This window comes from Microchirus variegatus (genome assembly GCF_963457635.1).
Source record: "Microchirus variegatus genome assembly, chromosome: 19".
In the NCBI taxonomy this organism is placed as follows: domain Eukaryota; kingdom Metazoa; phylum Chordata; class Actinopteri; order Pleuronectiformes; family Soleidae; genus Microchirus; species Microchirus variegatus.
In genome coordinates, this window is record NC_139820.1 from 10,178,972 (window position 1) to 10,205,419 (window position 26,448).

General features: G+C 41.5%; 3 protein-coding genes across 3 annotated transcripts; 1 reads left to right on the forward strand and 2 right to left on the reverse strand.

Annotated features, from left to right (window-relative positions):
- Nucleotides 1–883: 883 nt before the first annotated feature.
- On the reverse strand, nucleotides 884–1,430 carry rln3b (relaxin 3b; the record flags this gene model as incomplete). The annotated part of the gene is made up of 2 exons (XM_083905796.1): nucleotides 884–1,164; nucleotides 1,256–1,430. The coding sequence occupies 2 exons, from the start codon at nucleotides 1,428–1,430 to the stop codon at nucleotides 884–886; spliced, it is 456 nt and encodes a 151-aa protein (XP_083761922.1).
- Nucleotides 1,431–4,256: 2,826 nt separating this feature from the next.
- rfx1b (regulatory factor X, 1b (influences HLA class II expression)) lies at nucleotides 4,257–15,293 on the forward strand. The gene is made up of 18 exons (XM_083905783.1): nucleotides 4,257–4,351; nucleotides 5,585–5,966; nucleotides 8,213–8,310; nucleotides 8,425–8,517; nucleotides 9,193–9,266; nucleotides 9,383–9,653; nucleotides 10,176–10,357; nucleotides 10,481–10,600; nucleotides 11,317–11,438; nucleotides 11,570–11,688; nucleotides 11,792–11,895; nucleotides 11,974–12,125; nucleotides 12,226–12,323; nucleotides 12,525–12,674; nucleotides 12,767–12,978; nucleotides 13,071–13,224; nucleotides 14,027–14,072; nucleotides 14,149–15,293. The coding sequence occupies exons 2-18, from the start codon at nucleotides 5,618–5,620 to the stop codon at nucleotides 14,298–14,300; spliced, it is 2,496 nt and encodes an 831-aa protein (XP_083761909.1). The 5' UTR covers nucleotides 4,257–4,351; nucleotides 5,585–5,617; the 3' UTR covers nucleotides 14,301–15,293.
- Nucleotides 15,294–17,745: 2,452 nt separating this feature from the next.
- On the reverse strand, nucleotides 17,746–26,059 carry dcaf15 (DDB1 and CUL4 associated factor 15). Its single transcript, XM_083905790.1, has 13 exons — nucleotides 25,949–26,059; nucleotides 25,272–25,369; nucleotides 23,760–23,898; nucleotides 23,513–23,619; nucleotides 23,253–23,398; nucleotides 23,001–23,162; nucleotides 21,327–21,941; nucleotides 21,144–21,235; nucleotides 20,250–20,372; nucleotides 19,918–20,000; nucleotides 19,199–19,303; nucleotides 18,967–19,082; nucleotides 17,746–17,861 (listed from the first exon to the last, which is right to left on the reverse strand). Exons 1-13 carry the CDS (start codon nucleotides 26,042–26,044, stop codon nucleotides 17,806–17,808), a joined length of 1,938 nt encoding a protein of 645 aa, XP_083761916.1. The 5' UTR covers nucleotides 26,045–26,059; the 3' UTR covers nucleotides 17,746–17,805.
- Nucleotides 26,060–26,448: the final 389 nt, after the last annotated feature.

Sequence of the window (26,448 nt, forward strand, 5' to 3'; positions counted from 1 at the left end):
ATGTGACACAGATTGCATGCCTTGCGATCAAGCCGGGTGATCGGGTTGATCATGTTCGGCTTCCGTACTGGGCAGACTGTCGAGCGAAGTAACTGTAGAGATGGGAATAATATTAACTATGGACAGTTATATTTATATATTCTATAGACATAAATCACGTCACATTTTTTCATGAACTGAATTATTTTCAATGATTCACATTTATTTTAAAATGCTACGTGCACTATTTTTTGCATTGCTTTTTATTTCTGGCCACCTGGTGGTGCTAGCTTCACATTCCTGCAGCGTCTAATAACTAGAGGGTGCGCAACAATTTTTCTAGCAGAGGGCCAGACTGACGCACAATCACTGGCCACTTTATTATGCACAACCGTTCAACAGTAGCTCCATTAACTCCTTATTGTCTGCAGAAGACTTGGTGCTGCCTTGTTATTCATCTTTTCTATTTATACCTGTTTTTCTTCCTGTTGTCATTTGCTGTCCAAATGTATGCCGCTACCACAGATAAGACCCTGTCTTAGATCTCACTTGTAAAATGTATTTTAATGTCAGTGTAACTTCCCAGTAAAGTAAAGGTTAAATAAAAATACAAAAAAACTTTCTACACTTTGTACGTTTTGTGGAAAAGTGGAAGAGCGAAATGGAACTTCCATCTCAGCATATGTTTATGAAACATGGACAAAGGCGTTTGTAACACCAACACAAAGCTTTATTAAATATGCATGATAATCTGTGATAATCACCATAAACAAACATTTACATTCTTGCATCCATACATAACACATCTACAGTTACTTGGATAAGAAGTGTAGTTATAAGAATTCTAAGCGTGAAAGAACTGCAGCAAACACAAAAGAGAAGTGCTCAGGAAAAGACGCAATCTTCAGCACAGAGAGCTGATTTCACTCTTGCTACAGCCCCACTTGCAGCAGGCGTTGGACAGCCCGACCACTGCGTCCCTTCCTTTCCGATCTGCACTCCTTAGCACCTCCAGAACTCCCTCTGAGACTGGCAGGTGAACCGAGTGGCCGTATCCTGGAGCCAAAGGTACCACGTCCAATGATGGATCTTTCCACGATTTGGACCCTGCGGTATCCTGGTCACTGGTTTGTTGAGACATGGGGTTTGTGTTCCACGGGTCAAAGGCTTCTTCTCCAATGAGGGCTGATTAAAAAAAAAAGAAAAAAAAAAGCAAGAGTAATAAACCTTTTGTCTCAAAGAAAACATGGCAGATCTCTCATGCACACAGTCTTACCTGATTCCCCTAAGCTTCTCCTCCAGCGAGAACCACCACAGGTAAAGATAACGGCTCGTATGAACTCTCTGCCACACAGCTTCACTCCATAGAACGCAGGATGGCCGTCATTGGAGTGCACCCTGGCGACAAGAGCTGCCAATAAGCCTACGGTCAAGAGGGCTGTCTTCCACATGGCGAGAGTTAAAATATGCCGAAGAGCTCTCAAAGGCTGGAAATTGCTGCCAGTGTGATTTGTGTTTCATTTCAAACTGCTTATATAGGCCTCAGAGAAGGACCTCAACTCACCTCCACTCTTTGCCACAACCACAGATAAGACTGGAGACCTTTAGGGGGAAACAATGGACACAGTTTTGATTAAGAAGTGAATGATGCCAGGGGTGATGTCAGTAGAGCTCTTGGCTATCTAATCACATGTGGCCTTTTGATGGCCTTTCTGTCCGCTACATCAGTTAGGTTGTTCTGTATGTCATCGGCATAATCGCTGCCTTGGTATCTGCTCCGTGCTGGATGGAGATTATTATCCATTCACTCCAAGAATAGCAACGGTGTATACATTCACACACACACACCAAGGTTAGATTTTTCATTCGTTTTGACTTTTTGTTTTGAAAATTAGTTTGTTTCAATTAGTTTTAACCCTTTACGGTACACACCAAGAAAGAAGCAAAGGAAAAATTATTTCTTTGCATTTTTTATTATTTTATTTTATTTCTTTCCAGATACAGGCCTCTACCAAACAGTTGAGTCTGTTCATAATAAACCTGGTTTGCAGTACAACTTTCACAAGTCACATTAAGTGTTGGTGAGTTCAGCTTGATGCATTTTTCAATGAGATATTGTGACTTAAAGTGTGGTCGACCAAACGATTGAGTAGTACCTTAAAGGGTTAAGAGTGCATTTGCTAGTTTTTATGTTTTGTAAATGCTTAGTTTTTGTGATAGTTTTAGATTTTGTAATAAAGAATATTTGTCAGGTGCAAGATGCACAAAGGTCATAAGCATTGTGTCATAAAAAACTATATAACAGTCTACAAAAAATGAACCTGAAGTGCAAAATGTGCATCATACTGTTGAGGTTAGATGGAGTTAGTGTGAAAGGTAAAAATCAAATAGCCAACAGACTAAAAGACACACATGAACAATATAATTAATGATAAATAACCCTCATGAGATGCATCGCATTGTTTGCTAACCAGGAGTGTTAAGAGCTCAATCTGAGGAAAAACATGAGAAAAATTTAAAAAACGACAACAAACCCCTAGATTAGATTTGATTCACTTAGATGAACCAACCAATTAGCCACACAATGAACATTATGTTTAACTTGCAAAGTCCACATTGTAAATTGATTGTTTTAATCATCATGAATGGAAATAAAAATATAATTAATAAAATATATAATTATACTCAATTGTATATATATATATATATATATATATATATATATACATATATATATATATATATATGTATGTATATATTCTATTTTAGTTTTCCTTATTTTGCTAGTTTTCCTTAACTATAATAACCTTGTCACATACACACACAGCTACTTTGTGATTGCAGAGATGCTTGTGATGGTGAACTTGGACACATTTCAGATTCAGTCACATCCTCAGTGATGTCTACACGCTGGAAAGAAGAGACACAGCTGGAAATGACAGCTCAGTTTTAGAAAGTTATATTTGAAAGTGTGAAAGGAGGTGACAAACCAGTTGATGCCTCAATTTACAGGATCGACTCTTAGTGTGCTTTGATGCCTCCTTTAAATGCGTGTGTGTGTGTGGGGTTTTTAAGTATAACATTAAGGTACATTATGCCCTCATCTCATATACTTTAACAAAAAGACATAAATAATCTGTTTTAGTTTATGCTGCTATTTATATGAGGACACTATATTGGCTTTGACACTGGACAACCAAATCAAAACTTTAGCCCAAACCACAACCATAATCAATTCATGCCCAACCTCAGCATGAACCTTACTACAAAACACACCTTACTCCTAACCAGTTAATGCAACAAAAACTTCACCATAACCTAATCACTAGTCACATTTTACAGTAATCAGTCAAGGAGTCAGTCAAAATGTCCTCACTTCCTTAGGTATATAGGTTTTTTTGGTCCTCACAAAGATATGCATACAAGAACATACACACACGTGTATGCAGCAGGTGCCTTGACACCAATTACAGACCATAATACACAGTATACGGGAGTAGATGTAAGGGAGGGAATCAGAATATGAATCGGAATAGTTTACTACGGAAATTCAAATTCGCCACAGTTGTTCCAGCCATCGAAAAACAAAGCGGATCAGAGTAAATCAAAGTATAAAACTACTAGAATGAAAGTATCAGAATAAATGTAAAATATAAAAGTAAGAAATATAAAATCTGACTAACAGTAATAAAGTAAAAACATAAACATCTAAATTAAATTATGTATCTCAAAAGTTGTGGACATACAATGCATTAAGTACAGGAAGAGAATGAATTGCAGTATGTACCGTATAAGATATGTATGATATATGACATTATATATGTATATATACATATATACACATATATATACATATACATACATATACACATACATAAACACATATGTGTATACATATGTATATTATACATATGTATACACATATACAAATATATATACATATACACATATATATATACACACACATATATACGTATATATAAATATAGTCAAGTATAGCATTAACACTATATTTGTTGAATTGCACTAAATTTCCACATAATGTGCTCGACAGTCTTGTACAGCCATAAAAGTCACATTAGAAGTGCAAGTTGTGCTCGGCCAGCAGTGACAGACAGCAACTGTCGACGTATCAAATAACGACGTCTTTTAATGACGTGGCGACCACAATCTAAGTCAGCCAATCGTCATCCAGCGGAGGGCGGGGCGATTACGAGAGGGTAGCAACAGTTGCCCCGGTGAAGGCAAAGGCGCCATAGTCACGGTAGTCCTGGCGACAAGAGCCAAGCAACGGGAGTCAACAACAACAACCTTATCCTAAAGGATAAAAAACTTTAACGACTAAAAAGGACAATACTGGGATAAACTAGAGGTGAAAAGTAAAATATCTCACAATTACGATTTAATATTTTCTGTCATTTTTGCTCGTGTGCTTGTTTGTAACATCGTCAGCGTTTGTGTGAAATCACCAGTGTGTGTGTGTGTGTGTGTGTGTGGCTGATGAAAAGTGGTTGCTAGCTTCTTTCTCAGGCAGACCGTTGTTATGGCGATGTCAGATATTTTGATAACAGCACAAGATGGCGGATGTGTTATGGTTGTAGTGTCAGTCGTACTTTCTTTTCTTTAAAGCACATCCGCGTGGCAGTTGTGACTGTTTCCCACAGTTTTAGAGCACACGCGAAGCGAGGGTGACACTTGAGTGGTGGCGTGGTCGCAGGGTTATTGAGAAGCTAACGACCAGCTAGCTCGCGTTAACGTCATATGTCATGAAGCATGAGCTGAGCTGCTAGCAGGGCGAAGCTATCACTCTCGTTTTCGCAACTCACTTTTCAAGTCAGCAAACCCCGTAATTATTGGGCAGAAAAAGAACACAAGAACAGCTCGCCCAAGGAAAAATGTTATAGTTGTTAATATAGGTAAATAGGTGCATATTGTTTGGTAATAGTATTGCGACTTTGAAAAAGTTTTTGGTCTGTCATTGAGTTCAGGAAGTCAGTCTCGTGAACACTGTGTGCACAGAATGATCACATGCGTGTCGTCCTAGTTTAGGCAGGAGTGGCTTCTCTGCCAGTGGGATGGCCTTAAATTCACTTAATTGTTAACTTTATTTCCACATGGCATTGTCTGATATTTTTCACGTTGGTTGCCTGTTTTAAATGTATTTTGTAATGAGCTATTATTTAACCTGAATTGTCTCAATAAATTCATCTTATAATAGTTCATATCAAAAACACACACACTATTTATTCTTAAATGTGAGCTGTGGACACTGGATCAAACAGGAAGTGGCACAAACGACTGCTAAATCAGACAAAAGCCCTACTTCCTCCTCTGGTTTATGTTCCTACACACTAGCGCGCGCACATACACACAGCTATGATTTTAAGTACTATATCCAATACTTAGCTAACCTGAACCACATCCAGTTAATGTCAAAACATAACCGTAAACAAGCCACAATTCACATCTCGTCTACTCGTAGTCCTGACAAGGTCAGTGTGCACTTACATTTGAGCTATCTTGCGAAACCATTAATGAAGTTGTGATTTATTTGCCAACTAGGTGTGTTTTAGTACTTGATTTGACTAGTTCTGTTTCTTTCCAGCCATAGAACCACTGCCTCAAAGGATCGGTTGCCATGGCAACTTCTGGGTACTCGGAAGACCTTCAGCCTCAGCAGGCCAACTCGATAACCATAGCAACACCTGCTGCCAACACACCCTCAACTGCAAAGACAGCACACTTCCTGTCTGAGGTCCCTCCAACCTCTGGAACCGCTGCAACAGCCAACCAATCCGCCACTGCCTCAAAAACAGGACAGGATGCACTTTGTTCTCAAGCTCCCCCCACCCAGGCCCAGAGCCTGAAGGCAGTGGTTCTGACCACTCCCACGCAGCACTATGTAACCTCTGACATCCAGCACTCTGCCATCCAGAAGAATAATGGTCAGAGCGGCTCGCCTCAGTACATCATAGTTACTGTTACAGGTGAGAGTCTTCTGAATAAGTGCCACTCTCTGGTAATTCTGGTTATCTGGTAATTTTTCAAGGGCCCACTTTTTGCAGATGGAGTAGTACTAATTGTTATGATTTCTGACACTGATGTTTAATTAGTTCATCGTTGGTTGGTCACGATCCTGTGTTTCAGTTTTCCACCCCACTGAATTGCATGCCGCCTTTAAACTAGTCCTTGCTCGGATGGTTAGAATAAAGACCAGCAGGTTTGAATCGCACCAGGACCAAATATCCACTGATGTAGTTTGCTTGTCTGGTTTAGTGGTTGCATACATTATGAGAAAAAATAAGCTGATGGACTTGGTTGCTAGGCTGCATAGTCCCGAATGTGGGAGTGTGGATGGATGACCTCACTTTTCTTTTATATTGGTGCTTTTGCTGTTATAGAGAGGTGATGGCACAATCATATTTTTTTATTATTATCATTATTATTATATATTATTAAATGTGCTTTAATGTGTCTCGATGTTAAAAAGGTTTTGTCATTAGGAAACTGTTCCACCAGATATTTAAAATAAATAGTGAAAATCAGAGATGGACCCTGACACTGAAGTCTATCTTTAAGTTTATTTTAGGGCTGTCTATTCCTAGATCTTTTTGCCTGCTCGTATCAAGTAACACTATGCACCCTCACCCAGAGTGAGCGTCACATGCTCAAAACTTGTCTCATTCTCATAGAGGTGGGTCATTAAATTAACTAACTGTGTTTGTTCAATTATTTTTCCCCGTTATCTGAGACATAGACTGCTGCAGTTGAACCGGTAATACAGCATATTGTGTCATACTTTACTTAAGGCTGAGATGCTGTAGCACAAAGAAACACAGAGTGGGAGTGAAAGTATTGAGGACACAATGGGGTTTCTGTATGTCTGGGATTTAACAATGGTAGAAACCAATAAACCAATTAAGCAGCAGGGCTTTTAAGTTTTCCTTGAACTGTTAAGCGAGCAGATCAGTAGTAATCAGTAAATAGCACCACGGTTTATAGTGACAGGTCCCCACATCACATCTGGAAATGAAGTAGTGACTATCTGAATAAACTGACTGCATATTGCAAATATAAATGGCTGTTTTTGTCTAAAAAGTTAATTAAATTAAAAATAAAGGGGTGATGGGAATTCTAATCCATGTGCAATATGACCACCCCTTTGTCTCAGGGCACTATGAGTGCATTAAAGCTGTAGATTGTATCATTTAAATATGAATGAATGTCTGTTGCATTGCCAAATGAGTTCACACAATGCTGATTAAGCCTATCAGCGCCACATGACACCAATTTTCTCAGTATAGCAGTGGTGTTGTTTTTGTGATGCATTTTAAGTCACGCCTGAGTCGGCGAGGCAACTGAAGCACACGGCGCAAGTAAAGCGGCACAGCTTCATAACAGCAGCACTATGCCAGTAAACATGGATTTATTTCTTATCGCAATCATGATTTTAGCCTATCATGAATGCGTTTGTCCAACCAATAGCCTTTTCCCTCTCAATCCAGTAAGTTAATGGCATTGAAGTATAACAGACGGAAGAAGATCGATACTTAACTTGCTGCGGGATGTGAGAAACGCCACTTTTTCTCTAGTTCAATTGAATTCAGTGAATTTTGACATCAGGATTTCAACTTGCTTGATTAAAAGCTTACCAAGTAGTCGAACATGAAGTGAGTACGCAGCAGTAAGAACCAAAAACAGTCAGAGGAAAGACTGAATCTCATTTTCCGTTATCACAATACATAGGGGTCGAGCTTAGAGCAGCTTCCTGGTGGAAGCAGGACAGTGTAACATGTTTCTCACCTGACGAAAAAGAAAAAAAGTCAATATTATCCTCTCCTTCACCCACCCACCTTCCTTCCACTGTTTTCTCCCTCCATCCTCCATCTCTCATGTATCTCCCATTTCCTTCTCATCTGATCTGCATGTTTACAAGATGGAGGGATTTCTTTCTCCATCTGGGGAGATTAGCTGTCCAAGGCTGTCCTTCTGCATGCAACATATAAGGATGAAAGCAGAGATGGTCAGACACACGCTTTCCCTCCTCAGTATCAGTCTCTGCTCCGATTAGTTAAAACAAAAACAGTCGCAGGATGTTCTGTGGCGGCTGTTATTACGATTTGGAAGCAGTGTGTCGTGAGTACTTGAACCTTGTGGTGGTCGTGGTGGATTTTTTTTTCTGTTCGTTTGTTGAAACTTCTCTCCCCGCACGCTTGTGTCATCCCATCCCTAGAGGGTTCTGTTCACTCCAATGACAGCCTGTCGGACTCCAGTCCACCTGGCCCCGGCATTCCTACTCAGGTGGTCCAACCTGTGCAGAACACAACGCAGGTGAGATTCACCCATTTCACTATTAATTTGTCACCAGAGCGTATAGGGACAGGTTATAAGCAGAGAGTTGACTGCTGATGAAGTTTTATATGACACTGTGACTTTACTCACCAGCAGAGGTCAGTGTTGCAGGCGGTGACACAGGGAGCCAAGAGAATTCAGACAGGCCACAACAACAGTCTCCAGTCTGTGCACATTAACCAGGAGGTAAAGAGAAAAACATGTCATCACGTTAAAGGACAAGCAAAGCAAGCAAATTATTATCATAACGCTTAGGGCGAATCTGTGTCCCACCTTTTAACACTCGCTTGTGTACTTTGACACTGCACTGAGTTTTCTTCAACACCAGGTTCCCTGGTTGTTTATTCCTTCATACCATCTCTAAACTATTGTGCAAACTAAGAAGTGTAGTGATAATTTATTTGGCTTTCACTGATGTATAACAAATTCAATTCAATTCTATTTGTATAGCACCAAATCACAACATACCCCATCTCAAGGCACTGTACATAGACAACATCATGCAGAGCAGAGAAACCCAATAATTCACACAATGAGCAAGCACTAGGCATCAGTGGAGAGAAAAAAAAAACCTAAATTTTAACAGAAGAAGAAATCTCTGACAGAACCAGACTCAAAGATGTGCAGCCATCTGCCTCGACCGGTTGGGGTGAAAGGAAAAATGGGCGACAGAGGAGAGGTGGGGGACAGAAAGGACAAGAGGGAGATGAGGTGGAGACAGAAGAACGATATGCAATGATGTTGGTCAGCTGTCAAACTGTCAGAAATAGTGTCTACTCTGAACCTCTCAAATTCCCAGTTGTAGAGCACAGCGTACATTTTTAATGGGTCATATAAATCTCGTCTGTCGTTGTTGTCCAGGCGGATCATGTGTTCTCTGGACAGGTGCACTATGTGGACGGAGCAGGAGATGCACCCTTCAGCACATCCACCATGTGAGTAGAGCGCAAGCTGCTTACACACCTGCTACGTAAGTTTCCTGGACGCATATGTTGAACCTACTGTGTACTGATACCTTTCTGTCTGCATGTACGTATCTTTTGTTGTCCAGTCGATCGAGCAACTACTCCTTCGCCGAGTCGCCCCTCTTTTCCCAGACCCCTCCCACCACCTCCTCCGCCTACTACGAGGCTACGCCCAGCACTGAGTCAGACATCACCGGAGCTGTGACCACGCAGCCAGTGTCTGTGGCAACAGGAGGAGCCAATAGTGGGGCAGCTGCTGCTGGTGGAGCAGGCTATATCATTCAGGGGGGTTATGTGTTAGGAGGAGGAGGAGGACATAGTTACACTAGCCCTAACTCTCGGGCCCCTCCTGCTACTGTGAGTACTCAAAAACATATAATACCGTTCAAATGTTTGGGGTCACCTATACAATTTTTGTGTTTTCCATTGAAACTCAAACTTTTATTCATCAAAATTGTTGCAAAATTAATAGAAAATATAGTCCATTTTGCCCTTCAAGCTTTGCTTTCGTCAAAGAACCAGCAAAGCTGTTTTCAGCTGTGCTAACATAATCGCACAAGGGTTTTCATGGATTTTTCAATCATCCAATAGCCTTCTAACGCGTTTAGCAAACACAATGTACCATTAGAACACTGGAAATGGGCCTCTATACACCTATGTACATATTCCATTAAAAACCAGACGTTTGCAGCTAGAATAGTCGTTTACCACATTACAATGTATAGACTGTATTTCTGATTCATTTAATGTTATATGCGACAGGTTATACAGTTATAGGACATTTCTGACCCCAAACCTTTGAATGGTAGTGTACTTGGTTATAATCAATAACACGAAGGATAAGAAAATCAAATTTTGTGACCCCACCATCTCTTCTAGGTGCAGTGGCTGTGTGATAACTATGAGGGGGCTGAGGGGGTGAGTTTACCCCGCTGCACCCTCTACTACCACTACCTGCTCCACTGCCAGGAGCAGAAACTAGAACCTGTTAATGCTGCATCTTTTGGCAAACTCATCAGGTCTGTCTTCATGGGGCTGCGCACACGAAGACTCGGGACCAGGTAGACATGCACGCGCACACACACGCACACATCCACCATCACAATTAAATGCCTAACACTGAACCCAACATTGATTTTGGTAGACCGATATCAGGTCACTGTATTAACCTGTGTGTATTCCAGAGGGAACTCCAAGTACCACTACTATGGTTTGAGGATTAAATCTGGTTCACCGCTGCTCAGACTCATGGATGAGCAACAGCATATGGCAATGAGGCAGCAGCCTTTCTCACAGAAAAACAGGTATCCACACATGGGCTTTGTAATTTAAGCGTTACCTTTGCGTTCAAAGGTTTGGGGTCACTTAGAAATGTCCTCATTTTTGAAGGAAAGGCATTTTTTCCCCAATGAATATAACATTAAATGTATCAGAAATACACTCTATACATTGTTAATGTGGTAAACGACTATTCTAGCTGCAAACGTCTGGTTTTTAATGGAATATGTACATAGGTGTATAGAGGCCCATTTCCAGCAATCATCTCTCCAGTGTTCTAATGGTACATTGTGTTTGTTAATCGCGTTAGAAGGCTACCCTTAAAAACCCTTGTGCAATTATGTTAGCACAGCTGAAAACAGTTTTGCTGGTTCTTTGACGAAAGGGCAAAATGATTATATTGAATAAAAATAATTATTTATTATTTTTAATTATTAATAATAATTATAATTTTCTATTCATTTTGCAACTCTTTTGATAAATAAAAACGTGACTTTTAATGGAAAACACAAAAAAATTGTATAGGTGACCCCAAACTTTTGAACGGTAGGATAATTAATTCAAATAAATACAGAATTCAATAATATTAATGTACGTATATCACCACAAGTTGCAGTATGTTTCTTTGTGGTTGTGATAGTTCACTCAGTATGTATGGGTGGTAACATATCAGGGTTGCTTTGCTTTTTCTAATAATCTCACACTCTCTGTCTCCCTGAATGCTGGGCTGTTTGTTCTATAGGATAAAGACAGTTCAAAAGACACAGGGAATCGCCAATGGTACATCAGGTGGGGCAGGTCAACAGCAGGCAGGAGCACTTGGTGATATTTCGGCCCAAGTGCAACAGTATCAGCAGTTTCTGGGTCAGGAACTCACAGTCTCTTATTTGATTGCATTTAAAATAAAAATACTTATGATCCTAATATTGGTTTGGATGTGGTGTGGTAGAGAGTGTGAAAGTAAAGACCTGACTGTTTCTTCTCTCCTTTTGTAGAGGCATCAAGGTCACTGCCAGGCTTTGTGGACATCGATCTGCAGGATCGAACACTGCCTGACGGAATCCTGGTGGAACACCTCAAGGCCTTCCAGAGTCTCTACAGAGAACATTGCGAGGTAGGCTGCAGTGTACAGAGAGAGGATACACACTCATAATAAAGCATTAGTCACAGTGTAAGAACATGACAAATGCCTTTAGGAATAATGCGATTCCCCACAGGCCGTGATGGATGTGATGGTCAACCTTCAGTTCACTCTCGTCGAGACACTGTGGAAATCCTTCTGGAGGTTCAGCCAGAGCATCGACACGGAATCACTCAACCTGTAAGCATTCATAAACAACAGATGAGAGACATGAAATGCTGCCACGATTGTGCCTCACGTCTCTGTGCAATCCTCCAGGCACAACGAGTCAGAGAAGAGATTGCCTAAATCGTGCCTGGTGGTGCTGTGTAAGTTTGAGCCGGTGTTACGCTGGACGAAACAGTGTGACAACCTGCTGTACCAAACTCTGGTGGAGATCCTCATCCCTGATGTACTGAGACCTATCCCCAGTGAGTTATCAAGGCCTTAAAGGGCCCTAAATACGGTCTATATATGTGTGTGGGTGTTTGTATCGACATCTCACCATATCACCACACCACCTCCATCCAGGTGCCTTAACTCAAGCCATCCGAAACTTTGCCAAGAGTCTGGAGAATTGGTTGGCAGGTGCCATGATGAACATCCCAGAGGAGATGGTTCGCATAAAGGTATCTGTGTGTTATTTCCCTCGGTTTGTTTGTTTTTAATGTCTGAAAATGGCCAGTTTCAACAGTTTCTCAGATCCATTTCATACAGCTTCTAGAAGCTGACCTGAATCATTGAATACACCTCAGTGCTAATATCGGTATCGGTAGATACTTCCTAACATGGACGTCTTCTTATTTATTTTTACCTCTCCCTCCTCTTAGGTGGTGTGTGTAGGTTCCTTCTCTCAAACACTGCGACGCTACACCAGCCTGAACCACCTGGCCCAGGCCGCCCGTGCTGTCCTCCAGAACTCGGCGCAGATCAACCAGATGTTTTCTGACCTCAACCGGGTGGATTTCACTAACGTACAGGTCTGTTAGGAACTCGCTCTCCTTCCCTTTTATTTTGTCAAAGTGAAATCCCGCACAACCCTGTGACACTGTGGACCCTGTGTGCCTATCAGGAGCAGGCCTCCTGGGTGTGTCAGTGTGAAGACAGTGTGGTCCAAAGGCTGGAGCAAGACTTTAAAATGACACTGCAGCAGCAAAACACTCTGGAGCAGTGGGCTACCTGGCTGGATGGCGTCGTCTCCCAGGCCCTAAAGCCTTACGAGCACAATCCCGTCACCCTTCCCAAGGCTGCCAAGGTTTTCCTGCTCAACTGGTCCTTCTATTGGTGGGTGGAAAAAGGAAAACAATATCAAACATACAGCACAAAAACAGTTGTTTTGATGTTGAATATGAATTCTGTATATTCTTTCATACCAGTTCGATGGTAATCCGGGACCTGACTCTGCGCAGCGCTGCCAGTTTTGGCTCCTTTCACCTGATCCGCTTGCTCTACGATGAGTACATGTACTACCTGATCGAGCACAGAGTGGCGCAGGCTAAAGGAGAGACACCCATCGCAGTCATGGGAGAAGTATGTACCTGCAGTCGCTTACAGCGCAGCTTAGACCTGTGACTAACTCTTAATTACAACAGTGTGTGCCAGCATGTTAATATTGATGAAGCTTTATACAAAAAGTAATATCCATATCTACTATGTGTATTGTCATTTATCTGTTTTTGTTAACTGGACTACAGATTATGATGCTTTTTGTGTTGTTTTTAATAATGTTTTGTCTACATATTATGCAAAATCAACTTTTTAATCATTTTAATACTTATATTTGGGACTGTGGAGGCCCTATGAGTAGGAAAAGATGACTCACTCACGTTTCTGTGGTCCACCTCATGTCTGCACTCATTGTGACGTCACAATGAGACATTCCTAGAATTGTTGTCTCGCAGAGCTCCGCTTTGTCCCTAAAAACGCAAGAGTGCAGGCGAGGGCAATAATATCTGAAAGAGTGGAAGTCCACGAAGTGTTCTATTCTGGGCTCCACAGTGCAGAACAGAATTCTACACAAACTTCCAGCCTCAGAGGACTAACGTGTCCAGTGGATACATTTTATATATGATGGCAATGGGCCAGCTAGAGTCGGCAAATAACAGTGATACTGACGTAGTTTCCTCTGAACAGGGCTGTTTTGGCAGGGTGATTGAACTGTTGTGGTGCTTCATCCTTAAGATTTTTTTAGGCCAAAGCATGTCACAGACATGTTCATTAAGACACCAGGGAACTAGTTTAACTCTGAGAAATATGGTATAATATGTCTACTTTAAGGCCCCTAGTCTAAATGAAAACATTTTGTTTCTGAATGTCCAATCTTTCTTTGCAGTTTGCCAGCACTGTCAAGAGGAGAACTTCTCCAGATATGGAAAAAGGTCAAATTCATTCTTGGTTTTTTCGAGTTTGTCTCAGTCCGTTGTTGTCGCTTATTGTCCCGTCTTTGTTCAACAGAAGAGGAGGAAGAGGACGACGAAGAGGAGAGCGAAGAGGAGAGCGGCGACCTCGTGCTGCACTCCAGTTCCCTGAGCGCGGTTGACGAGGAGAAGTCGATGGAGCCGCCCACCAAACAGCCCAGGACCACTTTACATCTGCACACACCTTAGCTAATCAAGGGAAGAATTAACACGTGCCATTTCACCTTTGCTTTAACATCATATCATGCCATTTCATTGCCCACTTGTGTTTTGATGTTGGGTGTGCAACTGCCCTTTTGACAGATTTGACAGATTATTTGCTGCAGTTTTCCCCTCTTGGCCTTCAAATGCTCATTTACTGTGCCTTCTTGGTCTGTGTCAGTGTCCACGTCTGTCCAGCCTAAACTAAGCTCTCTATACAGTATATTTTTATTCTCAACTCCCTGCTGCCCCTGCCTTAAACCACTGCCCTGATTGCGGTGGAGAGGTAAATCCTTCATTGTACTCTTGACACTTGCATTGCCTTCAAAGAAATGACTATGCAGGGGAGCTGGACTTAAAGCTGCATCGTGTAACCTTTGTGTGATTTTTGTTGTTATTTTTCTGCCTCGGTTTGGTCCAAATTAACAGAAACAATAGAACAGTATTGGTTTTGCGGAGTCCTTCAACTGAAAACAGGCTCTGTCAAACAATACTGGCTGAACTGACTTATAGGGAGCGTTTGTGTGCGAACAGTGGCATCGCAGGAGCGGGTGGGGACAATCAGCTTTTATCCCTCTCTAATTGCTGAAAAACTGTGTTATTTGAGCAGAAGAATCCACTTCTGAAATGTTCAGCAGGCACGTCTTTGTTTTCTCAGTCATACTCCAACCTTTCCGTTTGCCGTCTAACTTTACGAGGACATTATTGATGTTGCCTCAGGCTCTCTTGATTTAAAAACTAATCACTTCCTGTGTGCAGTTTGGGAATGCTGCTGGGACACAGTGAGAGGTAGAATGAGCACAGAGTGAACTCATAACACATTTGTTTCTGATTAAAAGTTACATACGACAGTTTTAACGCGACGGCAGAGTCTGAGGAAATAAATAGGATCATTTTTATAAATCTCAGAGCAGCATCTAAGACGATGGTAACAGATGCGCCGTGACCTGTGTTGACCTTTGTGATTTACAGCTATTTGTGGAGCCATATTTTACTACTTTTTTTTTTTAAATGTAATTTCTTATTAATTTGGCCAACCAGCGGATCCTCTGTGCCTTTGCGAGATTAAAAAAGCCTGAAAAAAGGAAAAAGCTTGTATTCTATATATTCTGTATTGGTGGATTAATAAATGATGGTCCTGTGAAGTAGTTTTGGTGTCGTCATGAACTTTTACTAGTTGTGAATTAAAAAAACTAAAAACTAAAACAAGATTGGGACAGTCGGGCTTTGTCGTGATGAATCCACTCAAGTTTGCTTTTCATCCATTCATTTTTTTCTTTTTCCAACCTCATTTTCACACAATAGTGTCATCCTACCATACAAACACACTGATCATCAACCACAAACCAAAGCTTCGCCCACCCATTAGCCACAATTACTGCACTGTATCCATGGCAACCAATGTACCAGCTACAGCTATCTCAGAGTTTTTGTAGTATAAACGTAGATTTTCAGGGTTTCTATGTTGAATATATACACATATATTGTAGATAAGCTATATTCTATGTATCTTGTGAACTGCTGTATAGCCAAACTAACTGTACGTTGTTCAACCATTACTGCCTTAACAAATGTTGTTTTCACCGTCCAGAGTATTTAACTATATTTTTGGAGCAAGCATGTGAATGTAGTGAATTTAAATTTGTTGTGTTTGATTCTGTGAGGACAAAAATAGCAGATTAGAGACAACCTGATTTTTAAAATCCCACCAAAGAACACTTAAAAAATGATAACAGGTCATGGAGTGGCCAGAAGACAAAATCAACCACTAAGTCACACTGTGACTTGTATTCTGCTCCTGAGTATTTTATAAGATTTGTCCTCTTGTTATTGTGAAAAAACCTTTGTACTCACATCTGTGATCTGTCAACATTCGTAGCTTTATTATCACTGTTCACTAAAAAAAAAAAGATGTGACTGCCCTCAGAATGTGTGTCAGGGTTCCTTCATGACATCAAGCACAGTTGAGTCAGGATAATATAATATAACACATTTGAGTTTTAAAGTTAATTAAAACACTTCTGTGAAATATCATCACAAAGATTGTATTCTGATATAATTTTAAGCTCAAGCCTCTCACCCCTACTGACCTGTTGCGTTCCCCTCCTCCTGACCAGATTAGATGCTCAGTGGCACCCGGGTAATTTGAGTTTGACACCCCTGTCCTAGAGGAAGCAATGAGGAGAAGGGAAAAAAAACACTGTATGGCAAAGCAACAACAATTATCTTCTGACTTTAACTAGTAAACACCTTGCCAAATGTTTCTTCTTAGCGACACGGCATTGACCTCTACCTGACCACAGTTAAAAACATTAGCCCAAAACTTCTGCGTCATAAACACCAAGTTTTAAGCTAGGTGGTCGCCGTCGTGTGCCGGGCGCGCGACAAAAATGACGTCATATCCTGTGTCGGACCGAGGGCGTGAGCTACAAGGTGTCGCGGTGAGGACTTTTCTCAGTCCACTGAGGGTTTTCCAATAATTACAGTGTTTGAGGGGGGTTTGTGCGAATTAAGACTGGTGTCACACCATAAAGTCCCTTTATTCCGTCTGCAATAACCACCCTGAAAAAATTAAATAAATAAAATAGCCATCACACTGAACATAATTTTCTAACCATGTTCTCTTTCTTAGAAAAATGTGCCTTTGTCTTGCAAGATTGAATTAAATGCACTATAATTGCCATTAGATTATTTTAAAACCAACCATCCACTTCAAATTATTGACCATTTTATTTAACAAAATATCCCAAACAAAAATAAGTCTTCTTTTCATACCAGTAAACACACTGTACAGTGCAACTTCAACCAACTGAGCAGGTGACTCCCAACAGCCCTCTTCCACAATGACAAAAGGTTTTATTTTCTTTCTTTAAAAAAAAACAAACAAAAAGAACCAAAGTGATGCAGTACTGGATTCACTTTGTCCTCTTTTAAATACTCCAGCCTTGCGAGTAAACACAGATGTGCTGAACAGGTGCAGGCCAGACGATGAACAAAATTCAATTCAAATTAGATTCTGTCAGATGTTCCACAAACACCAAACATGCACACACTCATACACACTCACACTTACTCTGTGGAGGACATCACCTCGTGAGCCTCACTCAGGTTGCACATGTTTAGTTTAAGAGAAATTGAAAAAAAAAACAAAAAAAAAAACATTCACACCACGTAAGAGCACATCTTTGTGTATTTATATATAAAAAAAAAAAACTTTGTTCAGTCCAGCTCTTGGTTTTGGTGTGTGTGTGTTAATACAGTACACAATTACAAATGAAAATGTGAAACCTGCAAAATTAAGCAGAAATCACAACAACAACAAAAAGAGTCTGTCATCTACAGCGTTCCTGGTCCAGGTTCCATATTTTACTACATATCACCAAAGCACCGTCACTTAACATGTGTGCCATTTCTTCTCAGACGAGGGTTGGGCTGCACATTGAAGATGAGGACCATGTCCACAGGCCAGGTGAGCAGCGGTCTCCTTGTTTCTTCATAACACAATCCAGGTACATCTGTCACTGTCTGCCAGCACCTGCAGAGACGAGCCTGGTGAGAGAAAAGTCACATTAAAATTCACACTTAAAAAGTAGACATAATATACCCTATTTCTCCAATGTAAGGCTTATACTTCTACAACTGCGTAATGCGTTATCCGACTGTGTAACCACGGAAACCCCTCGAGTCCTCATAGTTCTCCGTCTTGGTGCCGGATACACACTGCAATTTCCCACCCGATCAGTAGGGGTCGCTATGCAAGGTTGTTGTGCTTCTGGCTACAGTGAGCAATGGCTTCCAGGAGAGAACGAATGTTGTTGCAGCTGAATAACGTTGAAACACAGATACTTTTGATACAAAAACGGAGACGTGAAAGACTGTCTTATTGGGCCGACGAGCAACATGGACAAAGAAACCCACTTCAGGTACTTCCGACTGCGGCTGGCAAATTGGATGAACTGATGCCGTGTGCTACCTCATATTAATCATCAGGGCACCCACTGCATGCCCGTTGATGGCGCCCAGAGACTGGCTGAGGACCAATCGCAGCCCTTGCCGTCTCCGTTGTCCCTTGACGGAGAGATGGACACTTAAAAAATATTTCGTGCAGCCGGAGACGACCACTCCGACAGGCTCTCCGGCGACGTAGAGCACTTACACAGGAGAATAAACTGGGCTTTAACCTAGTTCCCTTACATGTACCGTTCTTGGCTGGTGGAAACACGGCTAATCACTCTCTGTGAGACAACTGCAACTGCCACAACTGCCCAGCACCCTATACCTGCCGAACACAGAATACCAGGTCCTTTGTGTATAGTGTATAATGTATTGTATATTGTGTTTTGTGTCTAGCCTGAACCGACAACTTCCTGCAAAATACGCAGGATACCTACAGTAGACAAAGAGGTGTGAAAACACTCCATGGAATGGCAGACTCTTTGTCTATTGGAGGAATGCAAAAGGGGAGTTGCTCAGGTATAAATGTGGAGGGCGCACTTTGCTCTGGGTCTTTCTCCAGCTCCGATCACTCCTGTGAAGATAGACCTTTTCCTTGCAACGATAAAATAAAAACTTGTCGGCCGGCAGAAGTTCTCTATTTCAATCTTCACCAGCAGCGGAGAATTTACACAACAGTACAGTATTATATGTAACACACCTTTGTGGAGAGCTTCGTTGGTCATGCGGTTGATATAGCGGGAGCTGCTCTCAGGGACCAGCCACTTCATCACGGTGTTCACGCAGGACTTTCTGTAAGAGCTCCACACACTCCCACTGACGGACACAAACGTCAACACATTTAACTCAACAAAAACTAAACGACGACAACAAAAACAGAACAGGTCGTCAGACAGAGACTCGCGTGAGGGAAGGGGCAGCGGTTATCTCACCTCGTCTGACCCTTAACCTCTGTGAGGTCACCAACGCCCACGGTGCAACACACACCAGTGTTTAAGTCCCAGCTAACCTGCAGGTTGGAATGGTAGGTGTTTGGCCTGTGAACAAAAACAAGTCAGTGTTGCTGTTGATAAAGATCAAGATGATGAAAATTCCACAGCGAAATCTGCTGATGGAGTATCAGTGGAGTAAGATTTGGGTGGATTGAACCTTTAAAACTTGAATTATTTAGACACATATGTGTTTTTGTGAAATTAACTTTTAGAACGGTTGGAAATTGTGATTGGGAGATTATATTTGGAAATATATTCATGGACCTCAGCTCAGTGTGCCACTCTAGGGGCGCAAACCACACTCATTATAAGATCTGAAACGTCCAAAAAAAGTACAAAAGTTAAAGTGCTATTGTTTAAAAACCGTAATAGGTATCAAAACTTTGATTTAGGTGAGAAAAGGCTCAACGTACAATTTTAAGTTGCAACCACATCTTTATGTTAAAGTGTGACGCACCAAAATGGGCTGGGATGTGATTTTTTTTCAATAATTTTTCTATTTGTGTGTATGTGGAAAACTTTTTTTTTGCCGTGGTTACTCAAAATTTTGCAGAAGAGGAACAAGAATAAATGTGAACAGTTATAATAGATGACTCTAATGGCTGAAAAAGGTTTTAACAGAGTGAACACAGTGTAAGAGCAGCGAGAACAACAAGCACCTGCAGCGCTCCTCGTCCAAGTTGGAGAACGCCAGTAACAGCAGACCAATGTTGATCATCACCGTGTTGGTCTCTGGACAAACCTGACACACAAAACAAACACACACATCATTGGGAATGATCTACTTTAACAAATTAGGAAAATTTAAAAAAAAAAAGTGCAATTATGAAAGCAAAGTTTAAAGGGCAAAATGATTATTTTGAATAAAAATGAAAAAGTGTGACTACGGTAAGGTATGTATCTTTAATCGTGTAGTTTTCAGATATGTTAGTGTAAAAATCTTACATATCACGTCTTTAAGGTTGCATCTTGTGTGTATGACAGTACTTACTTCTAATATGACAACATCGTAGTCGCTGAAGGAGCAGAACTTAGGGGCCCAAGCAGCGTCGCTCCTGATCACCTCATTGATAAGGTACTCAAAGTCCAGGGTGAGCTGCTCAACACACACACTCTGCGGGAGGGAAACAAGTTCAGGTCTACTCACTACTCGACACAGGTATAAGCAGGAATTACGCAACAGCAGAATTAAAAACTAATTGGATGGAGGTTCAGTCGTGGAAATAGAGGCAGCTACTTTTGTCTTTGATCAGACTGGTGCAATTTTTTTCCATTCTTTGGCAAATCATTTTATTTTATTTTTTTATTTTACCAGTAAAATCCCATTGAGATTAAAAACCTCTTTTTCACATTTTGCTGGTGGCTGGAAAGAAGGCGATCACAAGAAAATGGCTACAACCTTCTGCTCCGGACATCAAACACTGGACTAACATCACTGAGAATCTGGTAATCACGGAGACACTCGCTTACAGATTACGTTTAAAAGAAAAATGGGGAAAATGGCTAAAATATAAGGAAAGAATGTAACAACATATGCAATATCCTGTTTTTGTTTGTTTGTCTTTTTTTATTACTCATTTTCTGTATTGTTTATATAATACACATCTGGGCTATGAGGAAACTAATTTTAATCTCAGGATTTGATATAATCAATAACGATATTTCCGCTCAATGATTCACCATTGATGGTGTTGTAAGCTCCTGATTCAAAATGCTGAACACTGTTTGGACAGCTGTAGACACGTTGGCACCTTAAGTACATATAAAAGGCTTATTCTAATTTTCATTATAGTATATTCAGGTTCTCCCGATAATACCTGCTGGATCTATAAGTATTGACTTAATATTTATTACAGTATTTACACAACACTGCACTTGCACTCACCTGTCCATTGTGTGGCCCAGTGACCAGCTGCAGGTTCCGCCCTTTCAGATCGGTGACTGTGAATGGTAGTTGGACCTTGTCGTCTTCATAACCTAAAAACAGAAACAGAAGTCGAAACCGGTCAGCAGCTTCACATTTTACCCGACCAGAGTCTACTGCTTGATGCGTTACTCTCTGCGTCACCTCCTGTATTCTGCTCCGTCGTTCCTGGCTGGTGGAGGCAGTAGTGCAAGTGTGAGTAGTTCACGTATCCAGGCTCACAGGAGCCGACATCCTGGGACGAGGAAGGAGTTGGAGGGGGTGACGGAGAAGAGGAAGAGGATGCAGGAGACATCACTTGTTCTGGGCATTGGTGAAAACTGTGATGCCCAGAGGATGTTGATGCCTGTGGTAAACTAGTCCTTCTCTCCTCCTCCCTCCTCTCTCTCGACACCCTGTCTTGATCTTTCCTCCTCTCTCCATTTACTTCTTTGTCTCCTGGAATCTTCATTGCCTCTTTTTCACCACCATCAGCTGCTTTCCTCTGCTGCTGGCCCTCAGTTTCTTTCCCCCCTGCGACTCCTCCCTGGGCCCGTCTGAAGAGGTCCGCTGCAAACTCCCGGGCTCTCACAGCTGCCTGTGACTGGCTGGGAGATGAGGGGATGGGAGCAAGTCTGCTTGGCGGTGTTCGGCTTCCGGGAGATCCCTGAGGTAGTGATGAAGAAGAGGCCAAGGAGGTGGATGGAAGAGATGTGGAGGCTTGACTTGATAAAGTTGCTCTTTTTGTATAGAGGATCTGTGACGACTGACCCTGTTTACCTACAAGAGACGAAACAAAGAGATGCTGATAGGCAACTGTCTGGAAATAAGCCACACATACGCACACAGGAGTTAAAGTAGACATATTATACCCTATTTCTTCAAGTGAACCTAGTTCCCCGGTGTCCTAATGAACATGTCTGTGACATGCTTTGGTCAAAATACCTTAAGGATGAAGCACCACAGCAGTTCAATCATCCAGCTAAAACAGCCCTGTTCAGAACGTCATATATAAAATGTATCCACTGGACACGTAAATCCTCTGAGGCTGGAAGATTGTGTAGAACTCTGCACTGTGCAGCCAAGAATAGAACCCTTCACAGACATCTGCTCTTCCGGACACTATTGCCTATTACAACTTAACAAATTTAGCTTTTTTTAACTACTGTGGCTAACAATCCACTGGACATACTTTGGACATACACTCTTCTTTTCTTTTTTTAAATCAATCATGGGTCTCACCCTCTATTCTCACTAGACAAAAAAAACTGTTAAATCTGGGGATTTGATGAGGGAAAAGGTGTTTAATCACATGCAGATTTAACTTGGACACTTGTGTTCTTTTCTGCATAATTTTTGACAGCAATGCCAATTCCAGCATCAATTCTGGTACAATATTATTTTGCATATTCATCTTGTGGCCATTATCTTAGGCGTTACCAACAACCGTTTGTGGTAAACCTTAACTTTTTACAACATACGACAGTGTTCAATATATCGTATCATATAAATTGAAACATCGATTGAAAGATGGACAGGAGAAAAGAGGAGAAAAGAGGGGGAAAAACACAGGGCAGCAGGCTATATAAACGATGTTAAGTTAATTACCCTTTTAGCGAGTTAGAATGGGTTCAGAAATCCAGGAATGCCTGTTAATTCTGGTGTAACAGAGGTTTTTATAACTGTCTAACACATATGATGATTATCCTACCCTAGCAGTTATTAATAGCACTGCACACCACAACTGCAACAGCCCTAGTGTGTAGAAAGTAGTGCACACAGACATGGACTGAGAGATATACCGACAGTGCTATTTACGCATGTGTGTGTGTGTGTTACCTGGGCAGAGTGAGATGCCGCAGGCCACCAAGGAGTAGCTTGTGTTTAACAGGATCACCTGGTCTTTCTTCAGCTGGAAAGCCGGCTGGAAAGTAGGGAATGGATACACCACCTGGTACCTGCTGTTGAGCACATAGCCATGCTCCAGACACTCACCGCTCCCTGGGGAAAGACCACGATGACGGGTTGTAATGGAGAAACGGAAGCAGTGAGGTGCATTCGTGTCACGTATTTGTGTATGTTTGTGTTTACCTGTCCGAATGGTAGTGGCTGAAGGAACTGGGCGGCAGTGAGAGCACGGTTTGGGAGGAGGCATCGAGGCAATGGTGATGTATATGTCTCTGTTGTTCTCATCGCTCATCATCAAGTTCATGAGAACAGAGCTGGAACTGCGTGTACTGTTTAGAAAGAAATACATGGACATTCATGGATTTCCTTACTATAACCTACATGAAGCAGTAACATTATTCAGACTGGAAATGACACAAATAGATGAATTTATTATTGCTTACTTAAAACCAAAGATGACTATTTTGGAGTGGTCATTTGGCCACTCACACACAGTAAGGTAGAGGTCACTGTAGATCTCCTCGCCTGCAAATAGACGCACATGATGGACCTGAAGACATAAAGCAGATATCAAGCAACAAAATACATTCAGTTAACATATTCGAGTTCTAATTCTCAAAGGAAATCATTGTAGTGCTGCATAATATCCATATAAAGCTTCTGACCACAAAACCCTGAGGATCCCTTTACCTGTTTGAGTCTACTGTGCAGATTGAACTCCCACCAATAGAGATGGTAGGTATAGAAAGAGAAATCATCATCTTCTCCACAGTCACTGGTGTAGGACAGGATGTAGCGGCCACATTTGGTGAAGCCAAGAAAGATATGCCTAGAACCATAAAGACGACAGAGGAAACACAGATGTAATAACTTTCTCTACTCCACTCCTCCACAATATTAAACTATTTTCAGGTATGAACTCCAGTGCACTCAACCAAATGCACTCTGTGGATTAAGCAGAGCATCTCCTGTTGTCCAATCTAATTTGAGCTAACTCATTATCCAGAAATGATAGCAAAAAGAATCTCTTAATAATCCCTGTAGCAACTTCTGCAGACATTTAAGTTCACACATACAGTTTGGACAATTCAGTACATGATAAATCTCTACGGTGACCAATCAATGTACTGGATCAATATTTGCATTGATACCGACTTTATAAAGCAAATAATTTATCTGTGGAATCAGTGAAAATGTGTCTCCTCAATTGGGGCTATGGCTACAACTTATCTTGTTCATTTCCACAAAACTGACCCAGATACATTTCAAACTAGGGATAGCATGATACCACTTTTTGTGATATATTCCACTATCCACATATTTATATCACCAATATCAGACCACAAATAGTCTTTGTAGAAAACTGCACCCTGCTTATGTTCATCTTTTTTTTTTATCTTAAAATAGGTCCTCATGGCTCAAACCTCAATTCCTCTGTGCAGTGCTTCAATGACAAAGTGAAATCAGATCCACAGACCACTATACTGAAAAATACATAGAGTTGTGTGGTGGTAGGATTTCTCTATATATTTATGACATGGAGAACAAAGCAGATGAAGTCTATGCAGTGACTCTGGGTGGGGCATCTCTTAACGTAGCTTTCTCCACCAATATCCCACTGAAACTCCTCCTTCTTTGACCAGGTAACGTCCACCCAATTTCCCCTCATCCATTTGAGCCGTACCACCGCGATGAGTGAAACTGGCAGGGTCTGTTTACTTTAGAGCGCCTTAATTTGCTAATTAAAATATTGATATTTGCGCTGGCGTATCGATTCCCATATTACACGAGGAAGGACAACGATATATCACCAAATTGATATTTTGGCCCACCCCTAATTAGTTCGTCTATATATGAAAACTTTGCATTTGGAAACTGTGCTCTGTCATGGTAGTGACATGTTGCAAACTTGCATTACTGTATCCCCACTAGCAGTCTTGTGTGTAGATAAAGAATCAAGAGGCTCAAAAATACTTTTGGATTTCTGACCCCTCGTCATATTTCTACTACCCTCTAAGGCCCTCACAATGTTTACTTCTACTTGAGTAATATTTCAGCAAAGTATTGGTACTTCTACGTGCATACAATATTTTAGTACTTTTTCCACCTCTGACAATGACCTCATCCTGCTTTAAATGCACTCCTGAGCTTTACGTGATATTTCAAAAGCAGAATCACAAGAACACATACACACACACTGACCCTGCTCTCAGGAACTCCTCGCTGACAATGTTTTTCAAAGGGACACACACTCGAGGTGGGAGCTTCCTGAAGCGGCGCTGAGAAAACTGTCCTGACAGCTGTGGGCAGAGATGAAGTCAGGGTCATACACAGGGTGATGCACTTAAAACCTGTCAGCATATGTAGTGTTCAAGGACAGCAGCATTTCAGAGGTGGTGATGGACACTAACCACACAGAGACATTCAGCATTAAACAATGACAGCCATGACAGGATGTGTCCAGTATGTCATAAGTTTCAATACACGTACACCATACCAGGTGTAGAGTTCAACTAAATGAGCTGTTTTTTAGCAGAGGCTAACGTGCATTTGAGCATGAGAGACATTTAAACCAACGGCTTTACTGGTTAGCATGCAACCACCGTACTGCTGAGACATTACGCTGAGATTCATAAAGGCCTGTTAGCGAACCAATGCGAGATACAACGGAGAAACCACCCCGCTAAAGGCAGAGCATCTCACGTCTCACATTTCCTAGCGTTTGTCAAATATCAGCCCTTAAGCCATTAGCTGTTAGCTGCCGAGTTAGTTAGCCGCTAGCCGTTAGCTAGCCCCTGACAACAAGGCTTTCATTGAGCACTCTCGCGTAATTTATGAGCCATTGTTTCCGCACATTCACTCCGTGGGTCCAGGCTTACCTTCCCCTGCATGAGCAGCTTGACGACATGGTCCTTGCGTTTTCGTTGAGCTTTCTGTTTGCCGTCGTCCTTTTCGGATTTCGAGCTGGGCGCCATCTCTACACGAAGTGTTGTGCCTCGTTGTAGTCAGAGCCGCGGTCATTGGTCCGGAGCCCGCACGTGACCGCCCTCACTCGCCGGTGGAGACATCCATCAAAACCAAAACAAAGGTATGCCACGGCCACGGTAAAGCTGACGTCCCGGAGGAGGAGTCAGGAGATTTATTACAGATTTGATACTATAACAGAACACGAGACGGGATTCTAAATCAATAGTAAATTAGGGTAATTCAAGAATAAACTGGATTACTGTAGATGAATGACAGTTGCACATTGGGAAATATAAAATCTGTGGCTGTCTGAAATGTGAATGTCCACTAAGAAGAATTGTATTGTGGATATCTGAAATACATATCCATACTATTGCTATTAAATGGTGACTCCCAACACAATGTTGCCACG

Excerpts from the sequence above, each read along its gene's own strand:
- dcaf15 (XM_083905790.1), bottom strand. The coding sequence starts at position 26,044 with ATGGCGCCCAGCTCGAAATCCGAAAAGGACGACGGCAAACAGAAAGCT. Across the intron at positions 23,620-23,759 it reads TGCACAGTAGACTCAAACAG|GTCCATCATGTGCGTCTATT; the intron begins GTAAAGGGATCC and ends TTATGTCTTCAG. Across the intron at positions 17,862-18,966 it reads CAACGAAGCTCTCCACAAAG|GCTCGTCTCTGCAGGTGCTG; the intron begins GTGTGTTACATA and ends TTCTCTCACCAG.
- rfx1b (XM_083905783.1), top strand. The coding sequence starts at position 5,618 with ATGGCAACTTCTGGGTACTCGGAAGACCTTCAGCCTCAGCAGGCCAAC. Across the intron at positions 9,267-9,382 it reads CCCTTCAGCACATCCACCAT|TCGATCGAGCAACTACTCCT; the intron begins GTGAGTAGAGCG and ends TTTGTTGTCCAG. Across the intron at positions 11,689-11,791 it reads TCTACAGAGAACATTGCGAG|GCCGTGATGGATGTGATGGT; the intron begins GTAGGCTGCAGT and ends GATTCCCCACAG.